Here is a 12,882-nt window from a genome sequence, read left to right as displayed (position 1 = left end):
GAGTACAACTGTTTTCAACAATGATTATAGTAAGAAATTATTTCCTTATGTGTCCCAGCCTACAATGATAAGATTGTAGCATTTTTACGGCAACCAAACATCTTTGAGGTGCTACAGGAGCGACAGCCGAGTCTGGCGAGGAATCACTCACTCAAGTATGACCCTCCACCTTTCTCTGTTATTGTAATGAAATGCATCATTAGCACTTCCAAGCAGTTCTCAGTTTTTCGGGTGTGTTTATGTCTAAAGGGAAAAGGTGCTCCACATCCGAACCGAAGGCACACAGAGACTGGAGAAGCTGTCGTGTGATGCTGACCTGGTCATGCTGTTAAGGTAAAGCACCCAACAGATTGGCCACATGAAAACAAATTTACCTGTATGAGAATGCAAAGATTTCCTGGGCTGCAGAAGGTGTGCATTTGTAATTTATAAACTGTCACACATGCTTTCTTCAGACTGTGTTTTGATTTGCTTTTCAGCTTGTTTGAGGAGGAAATCATGTCTTACGTTCCTCTCGCTTCATTTCACCCCGGGTTCAACTTCTCTCCGCGCTGCTCCCCCGGTTCTTCTCCCCAGAACTCTCCAGGTGAGTCGGCCGAGAGCTTTAACCATCTGGCCTCAGATGGTCTGCAAATAATATTATATTACTTAGAAGACAACTTGATATGATAATTCCCAAATCAGGACTCATTTGTATCTCCTGACCAACTTTTCAAGACACATTAGCCCATATATATCAGTATTTAGCACTGGGATTGGATCTGAGATGGATATTAAAACCAGTTATTACAGAGCTCTCTGAAATGCTTGATTCTGATTGGCCAGTTGTGACATTCCGAGGTCAGTCGATAATGACTGTTGCCAATAGCGAAGCTGTATGATGACGGCTCATCTGGGTATTCTCGCTTCTCTCACATCATACCGCAGACGGACGCTGATGCCATCTTGAGCCTCAATTATCGACTCTATTTACTGTCAAATGAAACCAGATGACTTCGGTATTAATAATAGCCCTATGGTAATATTGTTGAAGTGTTTGTCTTGTTGTGCAAATTATTATTTTGTTCACTTTAAAATCGTACCCGTTTGTTATATAATAATCCATTACAATGGTTCTTCTCAAATCAATATTTCCATGTCTTATTATTATTTGTGGAGAAAATCTGTTTTCATCACATAAATAATGACTAAGTAGTACTACCATAGATTATCACTTAAATGTTCATCTTGTTTGAACTTTTTTGTTCATCTAGGCTCAAAGCTGATTGCTAGGAACGTTTTTTGTTTGCGAATGCTTTGCCTTTAATGAGCTTATAAAATATTTAAACTCAAATCAATATTCCATGTCTAATTATTTACTGTGACAAGTAGCCGTGGAATACGCAGGATAATGTGCATCCAACTGGTGGTTATTGCAGAATAAACCCGACCGGGTGATCAGGACCCTGACAAGAAGGGGACTTGCATAAACCACTTCAGGCTGATACAAGCGATATAAAAAAAAGGCTTGATGTACATTATCTCTTACTTAAAGTGATTTATTTTCATGAAGATCCTTAAGTTTGCAAGGAAAGTGATCGATTATTCACACGCACTCTGATTTACTCTGATAAAGGCTTCCTTGAGCGAACTCCTCTCGTTCCAGTCTGCTGTCTGTCTGGTGAGGGCTCTCCAGGTCAGCTGCACTCAAGCCTTCAATACTGTCCCACCCAGCTGCCCCTCTCTGTGTCATGATGGACATTTTACAGACCCCAAGCCTGTTTTGTGTGAATATTCAAACCTTTGTCCATGGCTTTTCCTTATTCTGTCCATAAAGTGCTTAACTAACTAGTCTTGTTTTGTATACTTTCATTTAGTAAAACTTGACCGTTGTGCATGTCTGGACACTCTTAAAAACCGGACAAAAAACGATCAAGGATAAAATTGTACTCCGGTACATTATCAAAGATCCTTGTCCTGTAATATGTCTTTAACCTAACAAAAGGAACAATCATCTCACCCATTCGTGTGTTTGTTCTCGAGGTGAACGATCTCCTCTTTCCTTTGGAGTTGTTATATGGCCTGCTGATCCTTGACAGTCATTCCCTGATGATTGATATTTGAAGTAAGCTGGAGTTCACATCTGTGGTGATGGTTTGGTCTTTCTTTAGGGACTCAGAGGGCTCGGGCACCAGCGCCCTACCGCAGAGACTTTGAAGCCAAACTGCGCAACTTCTACAGGAAGCTTGAGGCAAAGGGCTACGGGCAAGGACCTGGGAAGATCAAGTGCGTTAACACTGACAATTTATGAACAGTGCCGTTCAAAGGTTTTGGGTCTGTGAGATTTTTTTATTTTTTGTTTTGTATCTCTTATGCTCACCAAGACTGTATTTATTTAATCAGAAATACAGTAATATTGTGAAATATCATTACAATTTAAAATAACATTTTAAAATATATTCAAATAGAAAACAGCAATTTATTTCTGTGATGGTAAAGCTGAATTTTCAGCCTGACACGATCCTTCAGAAATCATTCTAATATGCTGACTTGCAGCTCAAGAAACATTTCTTATCATTATCAATATTGAAAACAGTTGTACTGCTTAATTTTTCTGGAAACCGTAACATTTTTTCAGGATTCTTTGATTAATAGAAAGTTCAAAAGGGACAGCATTTATTTTGATTCATTTAATGTATCCATGATGAGTAAAAGTAATAATTTCCTTATAAAAAAAAGGCCATTAAAGTAGTATCAGCAAGATAAATGTCATACACTTCTCACTTCCTCTTATTTTAGACTGATTGTCAGAAGAGATCATCTTTTAGAAGGAACATTTAACCAGGTCATGGCCTACTCCCGTAAAGACCTCCAGAGAAACAAGCTGTACATCACCTTTGTCGGAGAAGAAGGGTGAGGCTCTCAAATAGTTAGTGTTTAAGCAAAAGTCATATGTGGTTATATCTGAATTGTGCTCTTCTTTCCAGACTGGACTACAGCGGACCATCGCGAGAGTTTTTCTTCCTGCTGTCTCAAGAGCTGTTTAACCCTTACTATGGCCTGTTTGAGTACTCCGCTAACGACACGTACACTGTCCAAATCAGCCCCATGTCTGCTTTTGTGGAAAACCATTTGGAATGGTAAGGTTCTTTCCACTTCCTGCCAGGGAATTACACTTTCTGTGTGGTATGAGAAATCATACTGAATTGCTATTGACAGATAAATAAATAGTTATGTCATTGGCTTCTCACACAGACTGCCGTTATTGCTAGGATGTCTGTTTTTGAGCTTCTTTCATGGATCGAATGGTGTGATGGTGTTTTCAGGTTCCGTTTCAGTGGTCGAATTCTCGGCTTGGCATTGATTCATCAGTATTTGTTGGACGCTTTCTTCACCCGCCCATTTTATAAAGCTCTTCTCAGACTGTGAGTGGACCATAAAGCATATACATGTAGAGTTCGAAGATGACAAAAAAATTACTTAAATTGTAAATGTCCTGTGTATTTTATATAAAGGTCTTTATTGAAAACACAAATCTAATTGATTTGTAAATTTTCAGCCGGCGTTACTCCAGCCTTCAGTGTCACATGATCCTTCAGAAATCATTCTAATAAACTGACTTGCTGATAAAGAAATATTTATTATTTTTTTGTATCTATGTTGGAAACTGATAAATATGCTTTTCTTTTTGTAAAAAACATGATAGATTTTTTTTGCGGGATTCTTTGATGAATAGAAAGTTCAAAAGAACAGCATTTAAGTGAGATAAAAATCTTGAGTAACATAATCAATCTATTTACTGTCACTTTTAAACAATTGATGCATCCTTGCTGAAGAAAATTATTAATTTCTATCAAAAACAACAAAATCTTACTGACCCTAAATTTTGAGCTGTAGTTTATATTTGTTTCCAAATTAGTGGCTGACAGAATTTTTGACTGCCAGGAAGCAGATATCTTGATTTAATTGATTTTAATAGGGTTAATTACGGTAAATTCACCTGTTTTTTGTACAGAAATCTCAAAAATTCTCCTTAATTCAGTCCAATGCAATTTAACAATAAATAAATTAGAAATCAAAATTAAAACAGCTTAAATTTATTTTTTCCCATATTTAAAATTCGCTAAAAATATATTTTAAAAAAATGGTACCAAAACAATGGAAATTAACGCATCTGTTAATTTCAAATATCAGTTGAATAGTGGGCCTGACCAGTATATCGGTCTAGGCGAGCGATTATCAGAATATCTCACTCTGCATCATTGTTACCCCTGTTTGCAGATCCACAGATCTCAGTGATCTGGAGTATCTGGACGAGGAGTTCCACCAGAGCTTACAGTGGATGAAGGAAAATGACATCACAGATGTGCTGGATCTTACCTTCACTGTCAATGAGGAAGTGTTCGGCCAGGTGGGAGAAACCCTGAAACAAAGCCTGTCGTAACATCATGAAAATGCTTTCTCATCGTGCATTATGCTTTCTCAATTCTATATATACGCATGTATTTAAAAAAAATCATTTTTCAGGATACTGAATTTTAAAGATAATTTGGTAAAATCCAAATAAGCTTTACTGATTTTTATTGGAAAGTGTTTAAACAATATTTTTCATGCATTTTTGCACATGCAAACTGTTTACTGGCAGAAGAAAATTAATTAGTCTTAGTTCCAATAACTGAACAGAAAGAGACCTTTCTACTGACTCTACTGAAAGATTCCCAGGGTCCCTGATCACATGCGTGAACATGCTTGAAAAGCTGTTTTTTTGTTGTTGCTGAGTATATAAATATATTGGACCAAATTAACATGTTATATCTAATATAAAATCTTATATATATTAGAGCTGTTGATTTAACACATTAATTTGCGACGTGTTACAATAATGCTTTTAACGCACCCCAACCCAGGCGTGTACGTCATCGTACATTGCATGCAGTTTAGTTACGAACATGATGCAGGGCAACGACTGACTGTGATGAAGCCTATGAGAATGCAGTTAAAATACCTCTACAATTCAAGAAATTAAGCCCAAAAAATCCCCCTTGTTTACTGAATGGTTTGTTGCTAATAAACAGCAGCCTAAAGATCCCTATCTTTAAAAATTTGGGGAATAATATTTTTGCTAAGATGTGTGTGTGTGTGTGTGTGTGTGTGTGTGTGTGTGTGTGTGTGTGTGTGTGTGTGTGTGTGTGTGTGTGTGTGTGTGTGTGTGTGTGTGTGTGTGTGTGTGTGTGTGTGTGTGTGTGTGTGTTAGGTAACCGAGCGGGAGTTGAAGTCAGGCGGGACAAACATGCAGGTGACAGAGAAAAACAAGAAGGAATATATTGATCGGATGGTGAAGTGGAGGGTGGAGCGAGGCGTCGTCCAGCAGACTCAGGCTCTGGTCCGAGGCTTTTACGAGGTAAGCATGCTCGTCATCTGATTTACTCTCTGTCTGATACTGTGTGACCAGCATTTAACCTTTAACCTGTGTGGTGTGTGTGTAGGTGGTGGACTCTCGTCTGGTTTCTGTGTTTGATGCCAGAGAACTGGAGCTGGTTATTGCAGGAACAGCAGAAATTGATTTAAACGACTGGAGAAACAACACTGAGTACAGAGGAGGTCAGAACACACACTTACACCTATATAGACACAAATAATCAACATAAATGCAGTCGGAAATCTTGATATAAGGGCTGTGCCAATCAAATCGATACGTGTTGAAAGATGTCAATATTTACCTAGATTATTTTTCTCACTATATTGTATTGTCACTTCAAGACCTTCTATTCATTATGCATTATATTTTATTTATTATGTGTTCATTCATATAATTTTCCTACAGTATATTTCCTGCTTGATTAAGGAGGTGGTTGATGTTTCTCAGTGCAGTCAGATCTGCTTCTATGGAAAATTCTAGTTGTTGTAAGAAGGTTGTGTATATTCGTCATCAGGTTATCATGATGGGCACATCGTCATCCGGTGGTTCTGGGGAGCGGTGGAGCGCTTCAATAATGAACAGAGACTGCGTCTGCTGCAGTTTGTGACGGGCACCTCCAGCGTGCCGTACGAGGGCTTCACCGCCCTGCGCGGGAGCAACGGCCTACGGCGCTTCTGCATCGAGAAATGGGGCAAGATCACATCGCTCCCGAGGTATAGTGACACCTTTTCATCTTTCACAAATCTGACTTTGATTTGAGCTGGTATGCGAAAGGTTTAAAATGAATTCAAAGATGCAAATATCACTAATGAAAGGATGAAAGGTACAAGTTTTATTTAAAATCTCATTCAGCTACAACTGTAAGCATTCGATTGATCTTTAAACGTTTTATCCAAGTTTCTTCTGCAATGTTAAAGTCAACATATTACAGCATTTACACACCTGTTTACTTCCATTGTATTAGACGTATGACATGGATCATTATCAAAATGATACACCTGTCATTTTTCTTTCCTGACTGAAAAGACACTTAAAATAGTCAAGAAATTCTGTGTAAAAGGTGTAAAGAAATATTTTAATACGAAAGGGTTTGACTGAAAATCATTTTTGTTTTAGACATTTTTTTTTAATGAATTGAAGTGCCTTCTGTTCTGTTAATTGAAATAAAGCTGAAATAAAATAAAATATAAATATTAGTTGAAAAACATTGAACAATTTTAAATTCTATTCTTAAATAATGTTCATTTCAAATTATTAGAATTGTTGCCTTGATAATAAACTGAAATAAGTTTAAATAAGTTGAAGCACTAAAATTATTTACTGAAAAAACTAAAAATAAAATAAAAATAAATTAAACATTAATGGCATTATTTTAAATAAATAAATAAATAAATGTCTAAAATTAACATAACTAAAAATATAAAAATTAAACTAATTCAACATATTAATAAAACTATAATACAAATTAACTGTATTTAATAATATAAATAATAACAAATTATCATTAACAGTATAGTTTAAAATCAACATTAACTAATAATATAATAAATAATTTAGAATTATCACTTACTAAAAGAATATTTACAAATGAAGTGTATTTAAAAATATTAATAATATAAAAAGAAAGCTTGTCCCTTTGATTTTGGTTTTTCATTGTTGTCATCAATGTTAAAAACATGACCAGACCTGAACAGATCGGCCAAGATTCTAGAACCTGATGACCAATCCATTTGAGATCAGAAACATGTTTTCAGCCAGGCTGATGTATGTGTCATGTCTGGTTTCTCAGGGCGCACACATGCTTTAATCGCCTGGATCTTCCTCCGTATCCGTCCTACACGATGTTGTATGAGAAACTGCTGATCGCTGTGGAAGAAACCAGCACTTTTGGCCTCGAGTGAGGACTTGACGTGACTTTCCGTGTACACTGTATGTAATTATCTACTAGCGTGGATCGTATCCTGTGTTCGTTTCTTTGGTTTGTTCAGGACACCACTGCATGCATCAGTCACCAGCGTGGGTGTACAGTGTGTAAAGGGTATGCAGTAGTGAAAGAGAAGCCTTCAACCTGCTTTAACACTCAGGGCCTCGACCTCCACTGGAGTCGCTCTCAGTTCACACACCATCATTTTGCCATAAACCGTCGTTTTCTTTTGGTGCATTTTGACAAGAATTGTAAAGTTAAAACCAAATACACTCACAGAAAATATCTGATAGAGGTGCCGTAATTACTGTAAATGTGTGCACTATTGATGACTTCACAGAATCTCACCCAGCATGTCATCATCACAGGAAGTGACATAACATCGTGTCACTTTGCAGGAGTCCAAGATAGACTAGGAGGAAATGATCTAAACCTTGATTTGACACTTTTGATGTATTAGTTTATCAATCAATACATTTTAATATTAAAGTCTTTAAAGCGTCAACAATGTTCAAGGATGTTCAAGGCTTCATGCTTCATGTTTTGTCTTTAATGTTTGAATGAAATTTTAAGTGTTGACACATGATTGCTTTCAATGAATGAATGTTTTGGGGTATGTTAAAAAAAACCCTACATTTAGATAGGTGGGAAAAAGCATTTTTGTCTCAGTGCATGCTTTGTCTTAGTTTGGCAGCGCCTACGCTAGCTTAGCTTAGCATAATGAATGGAATCCTTTGTTGCCAGATAGCATGTAGTGAGTAAAAGTGATATAAAAATTAAAACAAAAAAAAACCTAATTACTTCTTGTGGCCTGCATATTCACAACGCGTACAAATAGCAATACAGATTAAGACTAGGTGATTTCCTAGGCAGATATTGACTTGGGACTATATTGGGGCGGAAGCACAGGTGAAGCACTGCTACTTGGGCGCAGAGATATCACGCAACACCTGAAATCCCCCAACTTCCGTCAACATACTGGCGTGACCTGCACCGAGTATCTTCGCTTTTGGATTGTGTTGAGTTTGAGAAGTTACAGCTACAGTTACAGCAAACATGGTAATTGCCTGCATAGCAAAAGGTTGTGAGAACAAGCAAAGGACACACATGAATGTAATGTTTCACAGAAATCCATCGAATGTGGAACTGAGAAATCAATGGCTAGCTGCTCTGGATATCTGTACTTCCAACACCTCTCTACAAAATTAACCAGTATCGTGTTTGCGAAGAGCATTTTGCACCGGAGGACTATGTCAAAAAAATGAAATATGGGACCAGAAATACAGTACTACATCTGAAGGATACGGCCGTCCCATCCATTTTCAAAGCACAGGCACTCAGGCAGAAAAAAGTGCACATGTAAGTTGTCTTTTAGTACTCTTCCTTGCATGAATCTGTTTCTTTATTCAGTTGTAAGATAGATGCTGAGATGCCGTGATATCACTGCGCCCAAGTAGCAGTGCTTCACCTGTTCTTCACCCCAATATAGTCCCAAGTCAATATCTGCCTAGGAAATCGCCTAGTCTTAATCTGCATTGCTATTTGTACTCGTTGGACTGCTTGTGTAGGCCACAAGAAGTAATTAGGTTTTTTGAATTTTTTTATTTTTATATCACTTTTACTCACAACTTGCTATCTGGCAACAAATGATTCCATTCATTATGCTAAGCTAAGCTAGCGTTGGCGCTGCCAAACATGCACTGAGACAAAAATGCTTTTGCCCACCTATCTAAATGTTGGGGAGACGGTGAATAACCCCAATTCAAAAAACGGTGACGTGTTCCTTTAAGGTCATCACTGAAAGTGAAAATGCTACGCAACTCAACAAATCCAGTTAGAATTTGTTTATTATACAACTGTGTAGATTGAGATTTTGAACCAATGAGATTGCACTGTGGGCGGAGTTACCCAGCGGAACAAAACAAAAACAAGAGACTGGCAAAATGTCTTGTCAGTTGTGTGTGTGGTTAAGACACTGTGCAAAGGTGCATTCATGGTGACAGTGATTTATAGCGATTTGGGCGTGTACTTTATGTAAATGAGCACTGCCAATAGGAGTGAAGACATCTCAGTAAGTGAATGCTCATAATGAGCAGTTTTACTGTTCATGGTGTGATTCTTTACGCACTGCTGCAGTTTATATACAAATTTCCCTTAACCATGTTAATTTTTAGTGGCAAAAAATGTATTAGTTGTCAAAATTGATGATTCTTTGTTTTATTTATTGTGTGGTTTATTTACATTTTCGAAAACCAATCATGTGGGCGTTACTGTCTGCGCTCCCATTGGCAGTTGATTGTGGCTCATTTGCATACGATTAAATCTCCACGGTCACTTAAAATTTACTTAGAATTTCCTGATGCCATGATATGCACTCATTTTCCCCAATGTTTATAAAATGTATAATCTATTTATATCTATTTATATGCTGTCTTTTTATTACTTAAAGTGGTGAAGAGATTGTAAGAAATGACACACCAATAGTAGAAGAATTTGTGCGCCACACTTCATGTTCACTTGAGTGTTTCAGCTGTTTGTGTGTTTAAGGTGAAGGTATGTGAGAAATTCTGAAAGTAATATATTAATTCAAAAAGGAAATTGGTTTAAATGTCAGAAAACATTTCTTTGAAAGGTCAGATTGGTTCGTTCTGTGGGTTGGTTTATTGACGACTAGATTCCTGTGCTGAAGTTTTGATTATTGTTCATGTTTACATTTTAAAATTACGTGAATGTGTTTTATACATTAAGACCGTGGTAAATCATCTTAACTTGATGCCATTTAAAGGTGCATGTGTTTGTGTCTAATCCACACTTGATGAATCAGTCTTTTATTTTTATCTCCTAATATTTTCATAAAGGGATGTTCACCCAAAACATGCATTGTTTGAATATGCAGAAGATTTAATCGCAACAATGGTTAATTTCCTTTCTTAACAGAATAAAATGAGGATGATTTTTTTTTTTTCATTTCAGTTTAATTTTGGGTGTACTGTCCCTTTAATGTGGTGATGGAGAAGTAAAGCAACCAGGCTTTGATAGTCTCTGAAATGTAATTCTATCTAAAATCAATTGCAGCTCAAAATGAACAACACTTCAACTCAGCTTAAGATGTTAGGAATGTAGAGAAAGTGCATTTGTATTATTAACCCAATTAAGAAAATATAAAATGTCTGTATATCAAATGTGTACATATTTGCTTGAACAGTCTATGTAAAATCTCAATTTTAAAATGTGATGAATCAATTCAACAGCCAACAGTTCATCTTTTTTTCTTTTAAAACATGTCTTCGTACTTACTATTGACATAATGTTAGTTCAAAATGGTTTTCTCAAATGTGTATTACTATGCATATTTGTTTGGAATTATAAGAAATGCTACTCTTTGGCAGTTGTGCTGGACGTTTCTTCATTTATCAAGACACTCGGAGCCCTGAAATGAAAATGTGAGAGAAATAAAGAGATGGTTCCTGAACATACTGCCTCTCTGTAAACATGTTATTCTGGGAAATGCAGAAGAGTTGGCTCCTGCTTCCACCTCGGACACATACACTAGCCTGCTTATGTCTTTTTACACTTTTAATCTATGGAAGGGAATAAGAGCGGATATGTACAAATGTTTATTTGAATTGTGTGTTGAGGTCAATAGCGCCTCTCTCAGGCTGAGATCTGTAACTACAGCATTACACTGTTAACGAATGTCAATAAACAATCACTTTCTATCTGAATTTCAGTGTCGCTCCTGTGTATAATCCATCATGGTCTGAATTATCGCTGACTCTGGGAAATTTTACAATTTCTTTTTAACATTAGATATTTAATTAGATTCTGTGTACAGTACTGTGTAAGGATGTGCTATAATTCCATACATACGTATAAGACTGATGGATTTTAATTTCAAATAATACAAAACACATATTACCAAAAATGTATTATTATAGAATGCACTGCTATTATTGTTATAGCCAGACAGTCGATACTCAATATAGCCTACTCTTTGACTGCAGATTGACCAATCAGAATCAGGTATTCTACATGTATTAATTTGAGACTTCAAACATGTGCCTTGAATTATGTCTAAGGAATTAAATTTAAACAGGGTTTAGCTATAGAAGGCATTTCACTTGAAAATATTGCACATTGAAGAAGAAAGAAATAAGTTATTAAGATTAATGTGAGGTTTATAGGTTTTTTCCTCACCTCTAAATGCACCCAATCTGGTGTCTTCACAGTCTCTCTTCTCTTACTATTTTTTTTAGCCCTGTAATATTCAAGAGAATCTCAAGCCAGTAGAAATGTGCCAAAGCCAGACTGTTACTGTGACCATAATCTGCAAAAATAATTAATAACAAAATATAGCCTACATTAAAAACGTCATAACATTTATTGAAGGATTTATATATTTAATTTGCTAAAACACTGTAATTTAATATAAATATAATTGCAGAATCCGATCAGAACAGATTGGAGGAAGTATTAATATGGATGTTTTTGGCAGATGAACGCGAGGACAGATGGTCGCCAGAGCTCTGTGGAATATGAGGATATTTCTGGAGCAGGAACAGGGTGGTTTTGGGGGATAACACTGGGATTTTTGAAGCGCTTGAAAGAAGAAGGAAAGTTTGAGACATGAAGCCTCAACTTGGTCTGGAACGAGATTTAGTCAGATTCAGAACAGATTTAGAGAGAACTGAAGAAGACTTAAGTTGAACAGATCACAGCTTACCGCACTGTAGGCTACTTTACTGTTTTCTTTGATCATTAGTATTATTATTCATGTATGTATGCTACATTGTTGCATCTTGGAAATACAATGGCATACCTACTACTGTACTCTTCCTATTTTTGTTATGTGGTCGATATTCTTATTAATTGGTCAGTGTACATGAAAGGCCAAGCTGAGTGCATTGCATATGGGATAATAATGCATTATACAGTATGCACTCTATGTACTTTTGCAGTATCCATTTAGTGTGTGAATTTTATATGGTTATTTTGTCATTCAACACCTGAGTCTGATAGCCCTTTCTCTACATGTCCAACATTCCACACTTCATTTTTTTGGAAAATTAGTGACATGTCATGAAGGCCACGTATGGTAACCCATTCTCGGATTTTCTCCGAAAGCATTTAACCAATTCAAGTTAGTGCACACACATTAGGAGCAGTGAGTAGTGAACACACACACCATTTTGCTGCGGCACCCGGGGAGTGATTGGGGGTTAGGAGCCTTGCTCAATGGCACCTCAGTCATTTCTTGCCAGTATTGAAAATCGAACCCACAACTTTCGGGTTACCAGTCTGACTCTCTAACCTTTAGGCCATGACTGGCCCCTAAGTGCATCATCCGGATATTTAAAGTGCACAAAACAACGGCATAGAATAGTGCATAAGCACGCCAATTGGGATGCATCAACAGTTTTATCTAGTTGTAAGCTGTACATTTTGGCAATTGTAATAGTTCATATGGGTATTGTGTACAGTATGCATACACTCTATAAAAAGAAGGGTTCATTGGGTTCTATATAGAAATGTCTTGAAATGAAATGTCTTATAATACTTT

At 36.7% G+C, this 12,882-nt stretch overlaps 1 protein-coding gene across 4 annotated transcripts in view; it reads left to right on the top strand.

The window, feature by feature from the left end:
* Positions 1-11,047, top strand: part of hecw1b (HECT, C2 and WW domain containing E3 ubiquitin protein ligase 1b) — a 41,929-nt gene extending 30,882 nt beyond the window's left edge. For 2 of the 4 annotated variants that reach the window (XM_077222416.1, XM_077222414.1), the window contains exons 17-29: positions 59-155; positions 250-333; positions 480-586; positions 1,616-1,675; positions 2,151-2,265; positions 2,779-2,892; positions 2,967-3,119; positions 3,306-3,404; positions 4,261-4,390; positions 5,234-5,380; positions 5,466-5,580; positions 5,913-6,111; positions 7,188-11,047. In XM_077222416.1, the coding sequence (XP_077078531.1) occupies positions 59-155; positions 250-333; positions 480-586; positions 1,616-1,675; positions 2,151-2,265; positions 2,779-2,892; positions 2,967-3,119; positions 3,306-3,404; positions 4,261-4,390; positions 5,234-5,380; positions 5,466-5,580; positions 5,913-6,111; positions 7,188-7,299 (1,532 nt within the window). In that variant the 3' untranslated portion in view covers positions 7,300-11,047. The remainder of the gene's footprint in view (positions 1-58; positions 156-249; positions 334-479; positions 587-1,615; positions 1,676-2,150; positions 2,266-2,778; positions 2,893-2,966; positions 3,120-3,305; positions 3,405-4,260; positions 4,391-5,233; positions 5,381-5,465; positions 5,581-5,912; positions 6,112-7,187) is intronic. The other 2 variants (XM_077222417.1, XM_077222418.1) reach the window with 1 other exon arrangement.
* The last annotated feature ends 1,835 nt before the right edge of the window (positions 11,048-12,882 follow it).

Source organism: Siphateles boraxobius, unplaced genomic scaffold, assembly GCF_051911475.1.
Source record: "Siphateles boraxobius isolate OS27281-9 unplaced genomic scaffold, OSU_SipBor_1 86, whole genome shotgun sequence".
Taxonomy (NCBI): domain Eukaryota; kingdom Metazoa; phylum Chordata; class Actinopteri; order Cypriniformes; family Leuciscidae; genus Siphateles; species Siphateles boraxobius.
This window is presented reverse-complemented; position numbering and strand designations above follow the sequence as displayed.